This window comes from Monodelphis domestica, chromosome 2 (assembly GCF_027887165.1).
Source record: "Monodelphis domestica isolate mMonDom1 chromosome 2, mMonDom1.pri, whole genome shotgun sequence".
Lineage (NCBI taxonomy): Eukaryota > Metazoa > Chordata > Mammalia > Didelphimorphia > Didelphidae > Monodelphis > Monodelphis domestica.
Window position 1 is genome coordinate 363,294,164 of NC_077228.1, and position 16,377 is coordinate 363,310,540.

General features: G+C 38.3%; 1 protein-coding gene across 1 annotated transcript in view; it reads left to right on the forward strand.

Annotated features, from left to right (window-relative positions):
- Positions 1–595: 595 nt before the first annotated feature.
- The window catches only part of GRIK2 (glutamate ionotropic receptor kainate type subunit 2), an 819,862-nt gene continuing 804,080 nt past the window's right edge, over positions 596–16,377 (forward strand). The window contains exons 1-2 of the mRNA XM_001367939.3: positions 596–5,244; positions 10,692–11,103. Coding sequence (XP_001367976.1) covers positions 10,989–11,103 — 115 coding nt within the window. The 5' untranslated portion in view covers positions 596–5,244; positions 10,692–10,988. The remainder of the gene's footprint in view (positions 5,245–10,691; positions 11,104–16,377) is intronic.

Genomic DNA, 16,377 nt, shown 5'->3' on the forward strand with positions numbered 1-16,377 from the left:
TTGACTGGGAATTGCTGACAGCTTGGGGTATGGAGGCTATAAGAAGGTGAAACTTGAGCTGGGACCCAAATAAAATTGAAATCAATATTATAACCTATTACTATCATAGTTGGTTAATATACTAAGTATATTGGTATCTTTATTGGGTATGGTTCATTCTCTTTGGCCTTGAAAAATTATGATGAAATCATCTCTGATCTCTATTGGTGTGAGATTTTTGAGTATTCAGAAGTATTTGGAAAGTCTATATTGGGGCATATAGGAAGCACAGTGGATAGGGTACCAGGTCTGGAGTCAAAAGGACCTGTGTTCAAATATGGATTCAGACATTTTCTATCTGTGTAAACCTGGGCAAGTCACTTGCTCCAATTGCCTAGTCCTTGTCACACTTCTGTCTTAGAATTGATTCTAAGACAGAAGGTAAGGATTTTTTAAAAATATATTAATGGTTGGTTGTTATAGATACTCTTCTTGGATGGAATAAACACAAAAGCATAATCTCAAAGCTCAAAAATATCTATTTTACTAATTAATCTATAATTTTCTCATTTAGGAAAGATATTAGTGGAAGGACTAGTGCTGAGATAACCACAGGCTGATAAATTAAATTGAAATAGTCACAGATTCATAGCTAGAAGGTAGCTTAGAAATAACCTCTTCTGTGGTAAGTCACAGAAATAGGATTCAAATCTGGGACATCTGAAAACAAATCCAACATCCTTTATATTTTGCCACACTCCATGTTCTGGAGACCAATTAAGATGGGAAGAATTAATTTAAATGATACCTTATCCAGTTACATTGATCCATCTAACATTTTTTAAAAAATGCTTCCAATACAACATAAATAAGGAAATCAGGATTCGAATTGTGGATGAGTAGAATGGAGACTTAAGGATGAATCCGAATATAGACAGCAAGTAGTGTTGGTGGTAATAGTGCTATTGGTCATTAGTGCAGGGTGATTGCAACAACAGTTTTCTAAAATTCTGTACAGAAAGATTAATAATTTATAATTGATTGGGAAAGTGGGGAGAAGCCAACAGAATGCTTCTGGATATATGAAGGGCTTGCAGTGAATTCCTAGATGAATTACTTTGGCAATGATACCTGAATAATTGGAAGGCTAGAAATAGAGGCTACTTAAAATCTAATATTTCAGCACAGTCATAAGGAGTTGAGATAGGAGAGAAAAACTAACACTAAGGGTAGATAAGAAGAGGTTGAATCTTAAAGATCTTGATGGGGAAGTAAAGTGCTGGCCATAGACAAATAAGAGAAGTGAAAAAAATTTCTGCTATAATCAGAGAGATTTTTCTAATTTTCTTGGAGAGTTGGGATGCTGCCACATGATATAATTGTGAAAGTGGTGATTTTTTTGGTATAGGGTGGGGAAATTAAATTGGATTATGTTGAATTTGTAGTTATCAGAGGACTATGCTGGTAAATGTTCTACAACCAGATCTTCATAAAAAATAATTATAGGCAAGAGACATTTAAGTGTATTAATAGTTTCCTTCTTCACTTTCTTAATTCTAGACAATCAATAAAACAATAAATCAAGCCATGATTTGTAAGTATTCTCCCATTTCAAAGGTGTGAATGCTCACATTGAAAATTTAGCATTCAGTTATCACTCAGAAACCTATTTCAATTGATTTGGAATATATCAATATTTTGCAGACAGTAGGAGTTTTAACTGGTGTTTTAAGAAAGGTAGCAGTGAATTTGGTAATCCACTGTTTAAGACTAAAGCTGAAACTTAGGTGAGGGGAAGAAGACAGCTTCGTTCAAAATTCTCTTCATGAAAGGAAAATGATCCTTAAAGCTCTGAGGTTTCATTGAGGAAAAGCTTTTGTTGTGGACTAATTTGGTAAGAGTGGGAGGAGGGGTTCTAGATAAAATAATATTCCAAACAATCTATCTTTCTCGTTGTAAATTAGACACTTTCCCCCCCTCGAAAGAATCAGTGCATTTGTCCAAACAAGTTTTGCCTTTGTTCTTCCACATTCTGACCTTTTGGAACTTAACGGTTTTTTTTTCTTTAGAAATATTTTCTCTGTTGATTTTAGGAAAAGAAACTAACTGCTGGGATGTATGGAGGTGTGGTGCTCTGACCTGAGAATGCACTAGTAACAGAGAATATTGTGACAGAAAGCTCCTTTCCTCCCTAAAACATATAACATTCTAAAGGTGAGTGAGAATGACATTCAGGAATGGTCTCTCATTTCGATTCCCGAGAAAAGGGCTCAGTGACTGGCCAAGGGGATTCTCGGAGTTGTTTTAGGTGGTGTTCAGGTTCTTTCTCTTTGTTTTTGGGGCCCGCAGGGACCATAGACTGAACTCGAAGTTATTGGATCCCCAGTCTAGTCAGCTTTCGAGGACTGGAGGGTGGAGTTGATCGTGGGGGAGATATCCTGCGCAGACAACCCACCTAACCTCAGAGAGAGAGAGTTTCAATCAATTCGTTGAGACAATCCCTCCGTCCCTCCCTTGGCTACTGTTTCTTGGAGCTTTTCTTTAGAAAGGTTCTTTCTGTCCCAAAATTGTTTTCTGTTAAGACCTCAGGCCAAGGAAAGGAGAAAAAAAATGCCTGAGGGCTATGATAAAGCGAATCTAGCGAGAAGCTGCAGGACTTAATAAACTGCAAAACCTAGAGACCAGCGTCCCCTCTGCGTGGCCCTGAGTGAGTCACGGTCTCTGTAATGCGCTATCTGCTGCACAAGGAAGGCATTCACTATTTATGCCCTCCTTACAACGACACGGTTGTTTACTCAAGTCACAGGAGCAGTACAGTTTCCTTCCCTACCCCCACCCCGCTCACCCTTGCTGCCTTCTTTTCCCTCCCTGTTCTTAGATGAGGCTGAGGATTTCCCTGTAAGTCAGTGCTCGAGTAATTTCTTTATAATAAAATTCTGAATTTACCCCCAAAGGGGAAAATTTCAGGACAGGCCCCAGAAGTCTGAAGAGGCTTGCTCCAACCCTGGGAGTGGAGCAGAAGGGTGAGGGAGTCCCGCCAGATGTACCCAGAAGAGGGGGCGGAGTCTGGCACCAGAGCTTTTGCAAAGGGAACTCCTAATCTTAAGTGGTTGAGAAGATAAGGAAGTAGATTCAAAATGAGCTGGCTGCCCTTTGGGCTGAGGAAAGCCCACTGCTGGGTGAGCACAGAAGAAAGCCTTGCCCCGCCTTTTTAACAAACCCCAGCTCCATCTGGAAGTAGCTAGCAAATCCCAGAGTGGAGCTTGGTGAGTGGGCTTCTCAAGACTTGTCAATTATTTCCTCTCCCCCTCCCCCTTTACTGCTTTTAAATATCAAACTCCGGATCCACTGAGATACATTTTCCAAGATTTCTTTACTTTTCCTTTCCCTTCTCCTTAAGTTCTTCTAACATTCTCTCCCCTCCCTCTCCTTTTCTCTTTATCCTTTCTTTCCTCTCTCTCCCTTTTTTCGCAAAGACTCTTACATTTGTCCCATTTCTATTTTCCCCTCTCTCTCCTTCTCCGTCTCTGCCTTCTCTAAATAAACCTAGAAAACTACTTCTTTTGGGAGGAAAAGGCTGTGTCGACTCTAGTTAATATTGAAGCATCTAGGGTAGAATCGCAACGGGAGTAAAAAGACATTGGCTTTTATCTATCCATAGGATCGGAAACTTGGAGTTCTTTTCCTAAGTTTATTATTATTATTATTTTAAACTGTAAGGCAAGGTGAAATTTGAACTTCTATTTTAGAACCCAGAGCGATCTTCCTTTCGGGGACAATTTACTATCATCTTATGATAATACACAACTATATATACTCTATACAGCCACAACTAACTTCCTTCCTGGCAAATCGTACTCCCTAAAAGTCCTTTAAAGTTCTGAAGCTCGTGGACATTTTCTTAACTCTTTCCCCGGGCTATTTCCAAAGCCCTTAATAAATACCATTTGGACTGAAGTGGAGTCCCACGAATCTCACATCTGCCTTCAGTTGTTGCTTGTTTAGGTTGAGCGACTTAGAGCACAGAGCGAAGGTAACATTTCTCCATGGCCATTGAAAGACAAAGATGTAAAGACTAAACCTAGAAAGACGACATATTTAGGATACAGAAATCCCCGCATAGACTCCAAGTAGAAAAATCTCTATGTATTTATGGCATGTAGGAATCCCTACTTAGACCCGTGTATAGAAATTCTCACATAGGCAAAATTCCAAATGGACACTATTATATGAACATTGTAGTTTTCTTCTCAATAGGGTGAAAAAAACAAACAAACAACCGTTTCCCTCCCCGCTCACCAGTTTACTGGAGGTATTGTAAGAGAGCGGAAAAGCAGGGAATAGTGACTCCAAACCCTTTTAGTTCTGACATTAAGTGCAAAGGTTGAGGTGAAACCAGGATAGGATCAAGTAGAAATGCAAACGTCAAGGGCAAACTGCAGTGTATTTGGTTGAAGAGAAGCTAGGGTAGGGAGAGAAAAGAAAGAAAAGGCAACACATAGTCATTGGCCTCGAGAGTAACTTTAGTTGCCATGGTTTTTGTAGGGAATAAAGCCTACAGTCATAGAACAAAATGTACCCAAGCTCTTTATCTATGTTGTAGCTACACAGGTCGGGAAAATTCCCTGGAGGTTAGCTTCAAGATGAATCCACGTTTCTAGTCCCTCGTTACCTACACCCCGGCGCCCCCAGCACCCCGAAGCCTTTCTGTACAGCCCAAGAGCAAGAAACATCTTGGTCTGAATGCCAAGAATTAAAGCTGATCAAATGCATGGAGCGCTCTCTTACGGGACGCGAAAGAGGGACATACGTGCGTAGTGGGGGTAGCGAAATTGAGGAGTGCAAGCGGCCCATCGCCCCTGGAAAGGAGCTCGGCGCCTTTAAAGGGAGCGGCGAAGAGCTCCCTACAGGAGGCGTGTCCGTCTGAGGTACCGCTGCTGCTACCGCTGCTGCTGCTGCTGCTGCTGCTGCTGCTGCTGCCGCCGCCGCCGCCACCACTGCTGCCGCCGTCACCACCACCACCACCACCACCATCACCATCACCACTACTACCACCATAGCTGAAGAAGTGGCTGCCAGCTCTGGGGCCGCCTTCGCTGGCTCTGAGCTCCTGGGTGCACTTCAGTCCCGGATCCCGGACCTCTGCAGCTCCTCTACTTCCTGGACAACCTCCTTCGGGCTCTTCTGAGCCGCTCCTCCCCTAGCTCCCAGGGCCAACCTCTCCCCACCCCTCTGCCCTCCCGCCCACCTCTTGGGAAGAGAAAGGTAAGAACTCCCCCGGTGTGGTGTGGGATCAATTTTTGGCTCTGGGGTTCTTCTTTCAAACAACTGTGTTTATTTTTTCTTCCTCAAAAATCAAGAGGTAAGGTGGAAGAGGATATAATTTTCTGGTCCATGGGAAAGAGGAAAACATAGAACTGTGGGTACCCCTACTCATAGTAGGTTCACATTGGGGCATTTTTTGCTGAGTGACTTTATACCGCTCACCTCAGTGAATTACAGTCAAGGATATATCTGGTTCTGCTGGCCAAGAGTACTTACTTTCTCTATATGGAATAATTGAATAAATGGAGGTATCTGTGATTGGGTTTAACTTTGAGGAAAAACAGAAACAAACTCTGATTGCAGAGTGTAACCAAATAGCAAGGACCAGGTTACTTATCTCTCCATCCATCAACTCACCTAGCTTTCATTTACCTTCTTTGGTATAGTGATGAAGAGATGCTGTCATTTGCTTTTGGCTTTATCTAGAGTGCAAAAGAAGACACCTTAGGAAAAAAGGTCAGGACTACAGAGTTAGAGAAAAAAAGGACATAAAGGGTTGACTCACAGATGCCTGGAGTACTAGAGTAATGACCCTTATGCCATTCCCCATTCATCTCCAATACAATAGTGTTTAGAGTCAAGGATATCTTTTCTAGGAGCCTTAGAAAATTATTTTAGGTGTAGGTGGTAATAGACACCTTACTACTTCTATTGTTTTAATGACACAAAGCAGTTCTTTCCCTCTCTGACCCTAGGCTTTAAGCATTCTAGTCATCAGAAATTATCTGATCTCTTAATTTTATAGCTTTTACTTGGAAGCATCTGTACATTAAACACACACACACAACTTAAACTGTCTTTAGTTCCATTTCTGGAAGGCACAAAATTGTGGTTTTACCTCTATAGATAAAAATGCATTACTTTATGAATTCAGGGTGCCCCATCCCTGTTACCTATAAGGCATAAATCAATTTCCTTCTAGAAGCCTAAGAAATTTGTGGGGGAATTTACTGTAAAAAGACAACTTTCAGTGGAGCTATAACAGAGATATATGCTGCCTAGAGAAAGTCTTTTTCCCCCTATTTTAAAGCCTGTTGAAAAATGCACTGTTATGAAGTTTTTAAAAAGTTTTTTATCCAGGTAATTTTATTACAATTCCATCTCTTTTGACACACTTTATCTTCAGCCTCTAAAAATTAATCATTACCTTAAATGTCATTAACCATCAATGTAGCAATACAACTAAAGTTACTGTTGAATAGAAATGTGGTAGAAAATAGTGATATCAATTAACAAGAATTGAAAGACTTTATAGCTTTGTGGCTTATAGGACTGGGATACATGGAGGCAACAATATTCTCTTAATTTATTAACATTAATTTTATGACTCACAGCAGTGGAACAAGTTGCTTATTGCACCCAAGATGAGATACAAGCTCATAGGAGTGGGTCAGGTATTAATGTAAGATAGTGTTACCTTGTTGCCACTTTACAAGAGCAAGGTTCTGATGGCAAAACAAAGTGGAGGTATGAGGAGAGATTCACAGGATCAAAGATAAAAAGATAGGAATCTTAAGGCAATGAAGGTCCTGTGTAGGAACTTGGAAATTAGTTTATATTATTTTAAGATGTGACACTGGTTGTCAGTTGCATGACTATATGCTGAAAATGTAAATGCATAGCCTAAGGAATGTTGTGATATGAGGATTAATATGCACATGGACATGTCCCAGCAGGTGGCAGTTGACTAGAATCAGATTCATCCTCACTGGGAGAATAGAAAATGAAAATGAGCTCATAAGTAATAATGCTTAGTACTGAAAGGTCATTTGTATAAGAAAAAATGTAAAAAAGTGAAAAATAAAACCAGGAATTTTTTTGGTTGTTTAAATAAATCATTGTACAAACCTGTGTGTTTTTCCTTCTCATTACTCACAAAAGCTCAAAATTTATTATTCTAGTCTATTGTGATTCCCCCCAACCAGTGGCCTGCATTAACATCCAACCACTACATTCACTCTGTGTGTGTATATAAAAATAAATGTATATATGTTATGCGATTTCTGCTTTGACCTTGGAGTCCATAGAGATTTAGCTACTAAAGATAAAAGATGCCATATGGTGGAATCCAGAAATAGACAAATGATACACTAGAATAAAATATATAAATTGTATTATTCTCAATTATAGATGGCCCTAAACACCACTGTCAGTTTTCTTTCAACTTTGGGCTGAATCAAAAGACTGACACAATTTAGGAAGGGTTAATTTTTTTCAGTCAGATCATATATGATGAATTATTACTTTACCATACAGTGCTAATAAAACATTAGAAGTATTCCATTTAAAAGTTACTTTAAAAATTAAAAAAAACCTCTAAATTTGTTTACTGAATATGATTCTAAACCTCTTATTTGGCAGAGGATAGGGAGTGGTTGCAGTTGAGAGGAAACATTATTTTTCTTTTTTTTTTGGTAAATTTTTCCTGGTATTTGATTAGCAAGACCTAGGATAGAGCTTATTATCCTTATACCAGATGGAATTCTGGAGGTGGTGAATTTTAAGGCTAATAACTAACTGTACACTTTATAAATACATGTCTTTAGCCACTGAATACTGACAGTCTCTTTTTCAGTCTTCTGAACTGTTGGTGGTCTTTCAAGTATTTCTTTACTGAGAAATAGATATTCTTAGTGCTAATGAATGAATTCACAGTTAATATGGGTGTTTTTCACACTACACTGGAAAAATGGATATAGACCCATGATTTTAGATTCCAGAGACTGAAAGCAATCCTGCTAAATCATAAAGCACAAACTAGTAAAGAAAATATTGAATACATTAGACCTCTTAAAATGTGAGGACAAATATTTTTTTCATTATAGAAAATCTTTGATCTTCCTGTGAAGATTACACTTTGAAGTTTCAAAAAACACACTATAGTGCTTTATTGTGGATTACAATAGAAAGATGTTGAACTTGAAGCATGCAGTACTGTCCATGGTTCTGAAAAAGGTCATACATGTCTCCTCACAGACCTTCAACCAGACAGGTGCAGTCGCTGTCCGTGGTTTTGAACTATTTTGGCTTACTGCCTTAGAAAAGTGAAACAGTAAACTTTAAATAAACGCTTTGAAGGAATTGACGATAAAAATAAATTTACTTTATTTTGTAGGATTTAGAAGTAAATTTACTGCATGAGAACTTTCTGAACCTGGAAACTTTATCTACCCTTCCCCCTTTAAGACTAATAGCTCTGTTCAAAGAAACCAAAGCAGTTTAGATGATGTGGACTAAATAAGAAAAGCGACAAACTTTATTCTAAATTTACAATATGTTAACTGGAAATAAGAAAAAAAATTAAGTGATAATACCTTTTATTCTCTCAGGATATGTAAATACCAGGTACAGTGTATAAAAACTCTTGATTTTTCAAAGGAAAAAAATCATTATTAGACAATTATTCTACACTATTTGAGCATTAGAGGAAATTAAGGATATTAAAATTGTTTCAGAGGTAAGTCCTCTTAAAACCAAAACTAAAATTATCAAATAGAATGGAATAAATGAAGGAGTAAATACAAGAAAGATCATATTGGACTATATTCATGTTTTTCAAGGGCTATGCTAAATATGGACTGAAGGAGTCGCTAGATACCCTTAGTTTTAGCACTAGGTGTTCTTTTTTAAAGTGCTCAAATAGTCAAATTATTTGATTGAATTGCCTGCTCCACTGCAGAACTAGCCATTCATGATACTTATTTTTGACACTGCAGTTATGCCTCCATCTTTAAAAAAAATCATTGACATTTAATACTATTGCAGAATGTAGGTTTCTTTTTAAAATTCAGCATTTTGCAATAACTTTAAATGTGTAGAGAAAATCACTATGACAGAATGATAAGAACTTGTTGGGAGTGTTTATTATTATTATTATTGTTAACAATTTAAGAATTCATAGGAAGGAAAATATAGATAATAATTGTTATTATACTCTGTCCAAAACATGAACTTACTAAAGAACTTAATGGAAGTTATTTTAGTCTTTCAAATGAACTGACACTTAATCTTCTAGTATATGTTAGCATTAAGTATATTCTCATAATTCATTCCTACCTTGAACTTTCACCTTTGAAAGGAATCCCACTCTTAGAAACAAAGGGATGGATTAGGAATGTAGTGGTTCCATAGGAAGTGTTTTTTTAATGGTTTTGAAGATTTGCCTTTTGGGGTGCTCAGTTTTTAAAAATATGAATAGTAAAATATATTAATTTTAAAGACAGCTTCTTTTATGATCTGCAACAATAGCATTTAAACATGTGCTTTTAAGAAAGCATAAAGCTTATTTTCATCTAATAAATGCATTCTTGTATTTTAAGAATATTTTTAGCAAATAAATTATTATTGATTTTTATTTTTTATTTTTAGAATAAACAACTATTTTAGAAAATTAGATCATTCATTGGCTAGAGATGCAAACTATCCCACTAGAAAATACAAATTTTTAGTGGAATACAAAATATTCCACTAGAACACTATTAGAAACTTAAAAAAAAAACACATACAGGGATGACAGGGATGTTAAGTATTGCTCAAGCTACAGTTGAGATCTCCTGCCTCTAATAAATATCATAATGCCACAGTAAGAGGAAACATGAACATAAATTATAGAAGCAATTGGAGTTTGTCATTTAAATTCAAGCATCATTTGCTCTCTCCTTATTTATGGATTGTACTTCCAGTCAAATTGAGAAACTAGTGATCAAATAGATTCCACTTACCTTATCTTTAGAATGTAAAAAAATAACCAAAAGTGTAGAGGGAAATCCTCTAGTCAAGAGTAGTAATCAAGAAATGCCCTTCTGAAGTTTTTAAAAGCTACTCACAGTCACATAATTTCATTTTATTCCATAAAAATAAGTGATAGAAAGTGAATGTGAATTTCAAGACCCTTTTAAAGCCTAAACTGGAGTTAGACTTTCAGTATTTCCTTTAATAGTCTTGGAACACATTCCTTTTTTTTTTCCCAACCGCTTCTAAGTGATAGTGGTTTCTACATAGATAGTCCACCTATTAAAAACCATGAATTGATCTTAATAGAACTAAACAGATCCTAGTCAATCTTATAGGGAAGGGCTTTTGTTGGAAAACAAAAGGATTTTTCCACACATAAACAAACATGATTTATTTCCAACAACACAAGGGTGCTCAGATCAGTTGCATAAGGGATATTGAGAAAGCTGTCTGGCAGGCAGCCTTAAGAGGAGAGCAGCTATCTCAATTTTTCTCACTTAATCTTGGCTTCACGTCAGAAGCTGTGCAGCAGTGCAGTAGAATAGAAGCCTAGCAAAGAGCCCTTTGTACGGTGACTGTTGCTATGTCTCGATATCTCCGCGATTTCCCGGGCTGGATTACCTATTGATTTTCCTCCTCCTTTGCTTCCTCAGGCTTACTCGGCTGGACATTGTGTGTGTGTGTGTGTTTTGGATTTCTCAAGGATTCTCCCCGACTAACATGGATGTCCCACCATTCCTTGCAGTTGAAGGTTGCTCCTTGGCGCAGTGAGTGAAGAACATGCAGGGACTGCTAATGGGTTTGGGCAGCGTAGACTCGCTCCTCTCTCTGTGACCATGCCGTGATCGTGTCTGAGGGCCATCAGTCTACGTATTCTCATTCTTACCCTACCGGGGAGCCTGACGCTAAAAGGGGGAAGTAGGTGCAGCGCGTGTGTGCATAGAAACACCATGAAGATTATTTCCCCGATTCTAAGTAACCCAGTCTTCAGGTGCACCATTAGACTCCTTCTCTGCTTACTGTGGATTGGATATTCTCAAGGAACCACACATGTATTAAGATTTGGTAAGATTTCCCGTCCCTATTTGTTGTACGTTAGCAAGCTCCGCCGTAGCAGACCAATGTAAATACGCATGTTTATCTCTGAAAGGGGGCTCTCTTCAGTCTGGTAGATGCCCGCCAGTCTCTGGAGACGTACACTGGACCCCGCTAATTTCGAGCTTCCTCCCCACCCCGACCCTATCTCCTCAACCCAAGGCAACAGGATTGAGGGGCTGTATGTATGTGCTGGGGCTGTTATGCCTCGAAAATGAAGATAATTGTGGGAAAGTGACTGGCAGCCTTGCCTGTCTGAGCCCCCTAGGTCTCTGTCTGCAGAGCGATCAGCGCTAATGTTGATTCCTTGTACTGGGCGTTTGTTTCCATAGTGGTGGAAAGCCGAGTTCTGTTAGTGGCTGATTAGTTAAAATCGGCAACTAGTTGGTAAGTTCCCACAGTAGGTTTCCCCACGTTCCTTTTTAAAGACTTGGAGTGCCCCGGGCAGAATCACTTAGAAATCGGAAAGAACCTTAGGCTGTAGGTTTTTTGTTTTTGTTTTTCCGTCTTGAAAATAAAACCTTTGTGTTCCTTTATTGAGATTTTTAGTCCCAGGTTTGATAACGGGGAGAAGCATGATTTAAAGAGCTATACTTAACCGTTGAAAGTTAAGCTTTTGTGAGAACTCAGTGTGAACTTGCCCCAGTTAGGTGAACTGAGGTGTGTGTGTGTGTTTCTATTTCTTCTTTTTCCTCTAGCACCCTCAGCCCATCCCATGCCACTTGTATTTAATAGAGGAGAAATAATGCTGCACCCTAACTTCACACAGGAGCCTCAATATAATAAAGACATAAGTAAAAATTACAGGGAATCTTTATGTTTCCCCACGAAATTAGGATATCTCACATTCACATTGGAATCTGAATGTGGAACTTTTTAGATGAAATGCTTGGAGAGAGATGTTTGCTTAGATGAAATGAAGTGTGATCAACATGCAACAACACTTCAGTGACCCAGGCTGTTGTAAGAGAAGCAGAATTGGTCCAGGAAAGTTCCTCAAGGAAGATAAGAGTTAATGTGGGAAAAACCAAGACATTGTATTTACACAATTAATCTCCTGTTGATAATTCAGGTTTATGTCAGACCCAATATGAAAACAAGTATAAACTGAGTATTATGAAGGGAAAAAATCAGGCACAGAAAGTTACTTAGATAAATTTATGCTGGAAAGTGCATATATTTCTCAGAATCTTTTTAAAAATATAGATAATGTTTTGATAAATGTCATGTTGGACAAAATGGGGAAAATGCATTTTATAATATCCAAAATAATCTTTTTTCTCATGAATTAAACAAAAAGATTGGCAATCATTAAAAAGTGTTATTATTGATGGTATGTGTTTACTTTCTGACTGTAGTACTTTCTTTTGCCTCCTTTATTAAATATAATGATGATGTAGAAGGCACAACTTGGCAATGATCATCTTTAGGAATGTTTATTTCTTTAGGCACAACTAACAAGTCCCATCCCACTGCAGGGATTTGTGTACATGTGTGTGCGCTATAGCCTGGCTCATTAAAGTAGGCTGGGGAAGCATTCAAAGTCTTGTGTCTTCCAGTTAGTTGTTTGAGTTGTTGCACAACCCAACTATTTGGAAAATAAATTGAAGCATTTGTGTGTGTGTGTGTGTGTGTGTGTGTGTGTGTGTGTGTGTGTGTTTAGAGTATGATTGGTGAAGACTTGCAGTGTACAAACTCAGAAGGTTTAATTATTGCTTCCCTGTTCTTGCAGCCTGTATTTGCTGAATCATTAGATTGCAACATTCGCTGATCATTTCATATCTTCATATTAAAAAATCTTGGCTATTGTAACAGAATCTTTTAGTGGCTGTCCAAAAGAGCTGACACTTAAAAATAAAATACATTCTTTGTAGACCGCACTTATTGAATGCACTGGTGAGACTTCACCTTAATAACTTGATACTTTGATACTGAGGTTCACTGGTACAGGGTCTAGATTAGCTTACATCCAAATGAGGATCAAGATCTTGCCCCCATACTCTGATTAATGAATTGGATGTGTCTATGTTCTTAACTTTTCCCTGCTGTGTGCATCAGTCTGGTTTTTCTCAACTGCCTTTCTTTAACTTGGCAGATAATGAAACAACTAATTATAAACAAAGAAGAATTTTTTTTCCCTTTTGGGGGAACATGTGTGTCTAGGCATAAAGAGGATTTGCATGTATATAAAGATACTAGCAATATTATTTTGAACTTTCCAGTTTTTTTTCACAAGTAGTGATAGCTCAATTCTTCCTTCTGTTTTCTCTCTGATAGTGGCTAGGGAAATGAACTGGAGTTAGGAAGCTTGCTTCTTTCACACCTAACTCTAACCAATGCCTGATTGCTGCTGAAAGTCCAGCTGCCTCTGTGAGACTGTCTGCCTGGGTGATAGTGATCCCCCTTCCTAGTCTAAGCCTAGGAGAAAGCTGAATTGAGAGATTCTCCCTTTAGGACGAGGTAGGCAACACGCCAGCCTCCGCTTTTGCTTCTCAGCCAGCAATACTATGGCAACAAGGGAGAGAGCTGAGAGAGCTGGCAAAGTCCTCCTACCCCCTCATTCCTCTGGTGGAAATTAACCATCATGGATTTGGTATTGTCCTTCCCACTGCTCCCAGTATAGTGGTGACTCGACACTGAATCCTCCTTTCATCATCTGCAGCTTCCACATAGTCTTGCCTGTGATGTGTTGAAACCAACAATAACAAAGAGCAGCCACCTGCTCTGACCGTATCTGCCATTCGATTAATTCTGTCTCCTCCTTCCTTTCTCTTTGCTTCTCCCACACCCTCTTTCATCATACACACACACACACACACACACACACACACACACACACACACACACACATTTTTCTTTAGACAAGGTGAATGTAGAGTCAGGAAGTAGATGAAGTTCCTCACCATGAACTCCAGAAGGGTGAAGTAAAACTTCTTGCAACAGGCTTTGGAGAGTCAAAATAAAGAATTCCTTGCAGATGCCTTTCTAACTCATTGTATATAGTGGTAGCTGAGACCGTGGCCCAGATGGGTAGGAACATGCTTTTCAAATGGTGACATGGGTCTCTAGAGATACAGTGACCTCCTCATGGTTATTTCAGTAAATGTGGATTACACAGAGAAGCATAGATAACCAAGGAAGACTCAGTCAACATGCCAGATCGTTCTCCCAGAATTCAAAAGAGCCTGAAATCTCCACTTTCAGAGATGGTATCTCATCAAGTTCATTTATAAGAAATACAAAGCTAATGGGCTAATGCTTAGTGTATTCTCTCCCTTCTTTCACACATCTGTACTTCCCCCCTACGTTGGCTTAAATCGATTTTGTTTTATTTTGGTGTTGTTGAGGGTGTGTAGGTGAATAGATGGCTATACCTCCTCCTGGGATTAACAGATAGTGTAAACCCAAAGGGCTAGTGGAGATGGGCATAGGGAGAAAGATCAGTCTGATTGACAATTCAGCTGCCTTAGGTCTGTATGTCTGACTCATACAGGTTCTTCAAAGCAAAGGTTGCTATTAAATAGAAGGCTGGTAGACTAAATGAAACAGAAGACAGGCTGGTGCAGTCTACAAACCCCTCTAATGCCCTGCATTACCATAGATTCTGTTTTTAATTACTTGCTTTTATCCTTTCACAGTTGTCATTGGACACAATTTTATTTTATTTTGGAAGTGGGTGGGTCAACAATTGCACATTGGTAAAAGTACTGAATTTTGATATAGGGGTCCTGCTTTTCAAACTATGCTTTGCTACATACTCTGTCAGCTTGGGGAAATAACTTACTTTTTGGTACCTCAGTTTCCTTATGTATAACATGACCTCTAGGATCCCTTCTAACTTAAGACCCATGGTTCAATAAGAGAAACAGTTCTGTGCCTTAGCACTCAGAATGCAGTAGGATACAAGCTCCCGTATCTTTTTAGTCCCTGGGTATAAGATTATTCTGTTCTCTCCTCATTTTCTCATTGGACTCATTCTGCCAAGACACTGACCTCACAAAGATTTACCAAGAAGTCTGGAAGGAACCACTGATGAAAATAAAGGAAGGCCTCATTTCCTTTTACAGCCTGATGGCTTTCATGGAGGCTTAGCCCATTTTGGAAAGCCTAGCTTGTAACAATCTGTGGTTTATTTCAGATAGAACTACATTTTAAAGGATGGTGGCAGTCTGAAAATGCAAACATATCTTTTACTGTGTATAGGGAGAATCTGAGCTCCAGCAGGCAGAAACTTCATCTTATCCATCTTTGACTCTCCATCTTCTAACACTGTGCTCTGCATATAACAGATTTTCAATAATTTTTTTTAGTTAAGTTTACCTTTAGTTGAATCTGGAAGTGTACTTATGGGCAAGGAATTCAACTAATATTTTCACTAAAATGCTAACATGCATCCCAAATGTCTTCCCAGAAAATGATAGCATTTTAGGATATTCTCTCTTGAGTTTCATTTCATCTGAATTTTGCTTTTCTCAAGTTAGTGAGTGCAGCAACAATTTTCTGTTGAAGGGATCTTTCTCCAAATCTAGGAGCAAGCCCTACTTTGACTTAGTTCACATAGGTATAGTGGTTTGAAATTGTGCAATGAATTAAAGGGTCTCATACTTGGAGCAATGGTGGCTATTGAAAGACATATAAAATTTGAACACAGATTTGAAATTGAGTTCAGAAAACCAAATGAATGAATCCTTTTCAAGAAAAGCAAACAAAATCATGTTTAGAAATTCTCAGTGTAATTCTTTGTTGAATTAAAAATTACACATCAAGGTATAATTGTCCTGTTGTGATCTTTCTTAATAGAGGGAGAGTCTTTTAAGAAAACAGCTTTGAAATATATCTTATTGCTCTTGAAATAGCACACTGATCCCAACACAAACACAATAAAAAACCTTTTCTGGACTTCTGAGGTTCTATTTCAGAAATGAGCAGGGATTTTTAGGTGACAAAAATTTCTTCAGTGAGATTTAGTCTTTGAGTTTAATTCCAGCCATCACCATAATGTGCTCATTGGCCCAAATCTCAAGTCACTCTCTTTCAACATTTACCCAGCACAAGAAAGTTAATTTGAACTGCTTCCATTGACAAAGAAGTCAGATGCCATCCATGATTCTGGTCAAGGTTTTGGCTGCATGCTCTTTTACAGATTCACTCACCTGTAGTGAAGAAATTAGGGTTATTATACAATTTTTTATGTCAAATAATTATAATAGATTTTCTGTGGAAATATTTTTCAAATATTTGGAT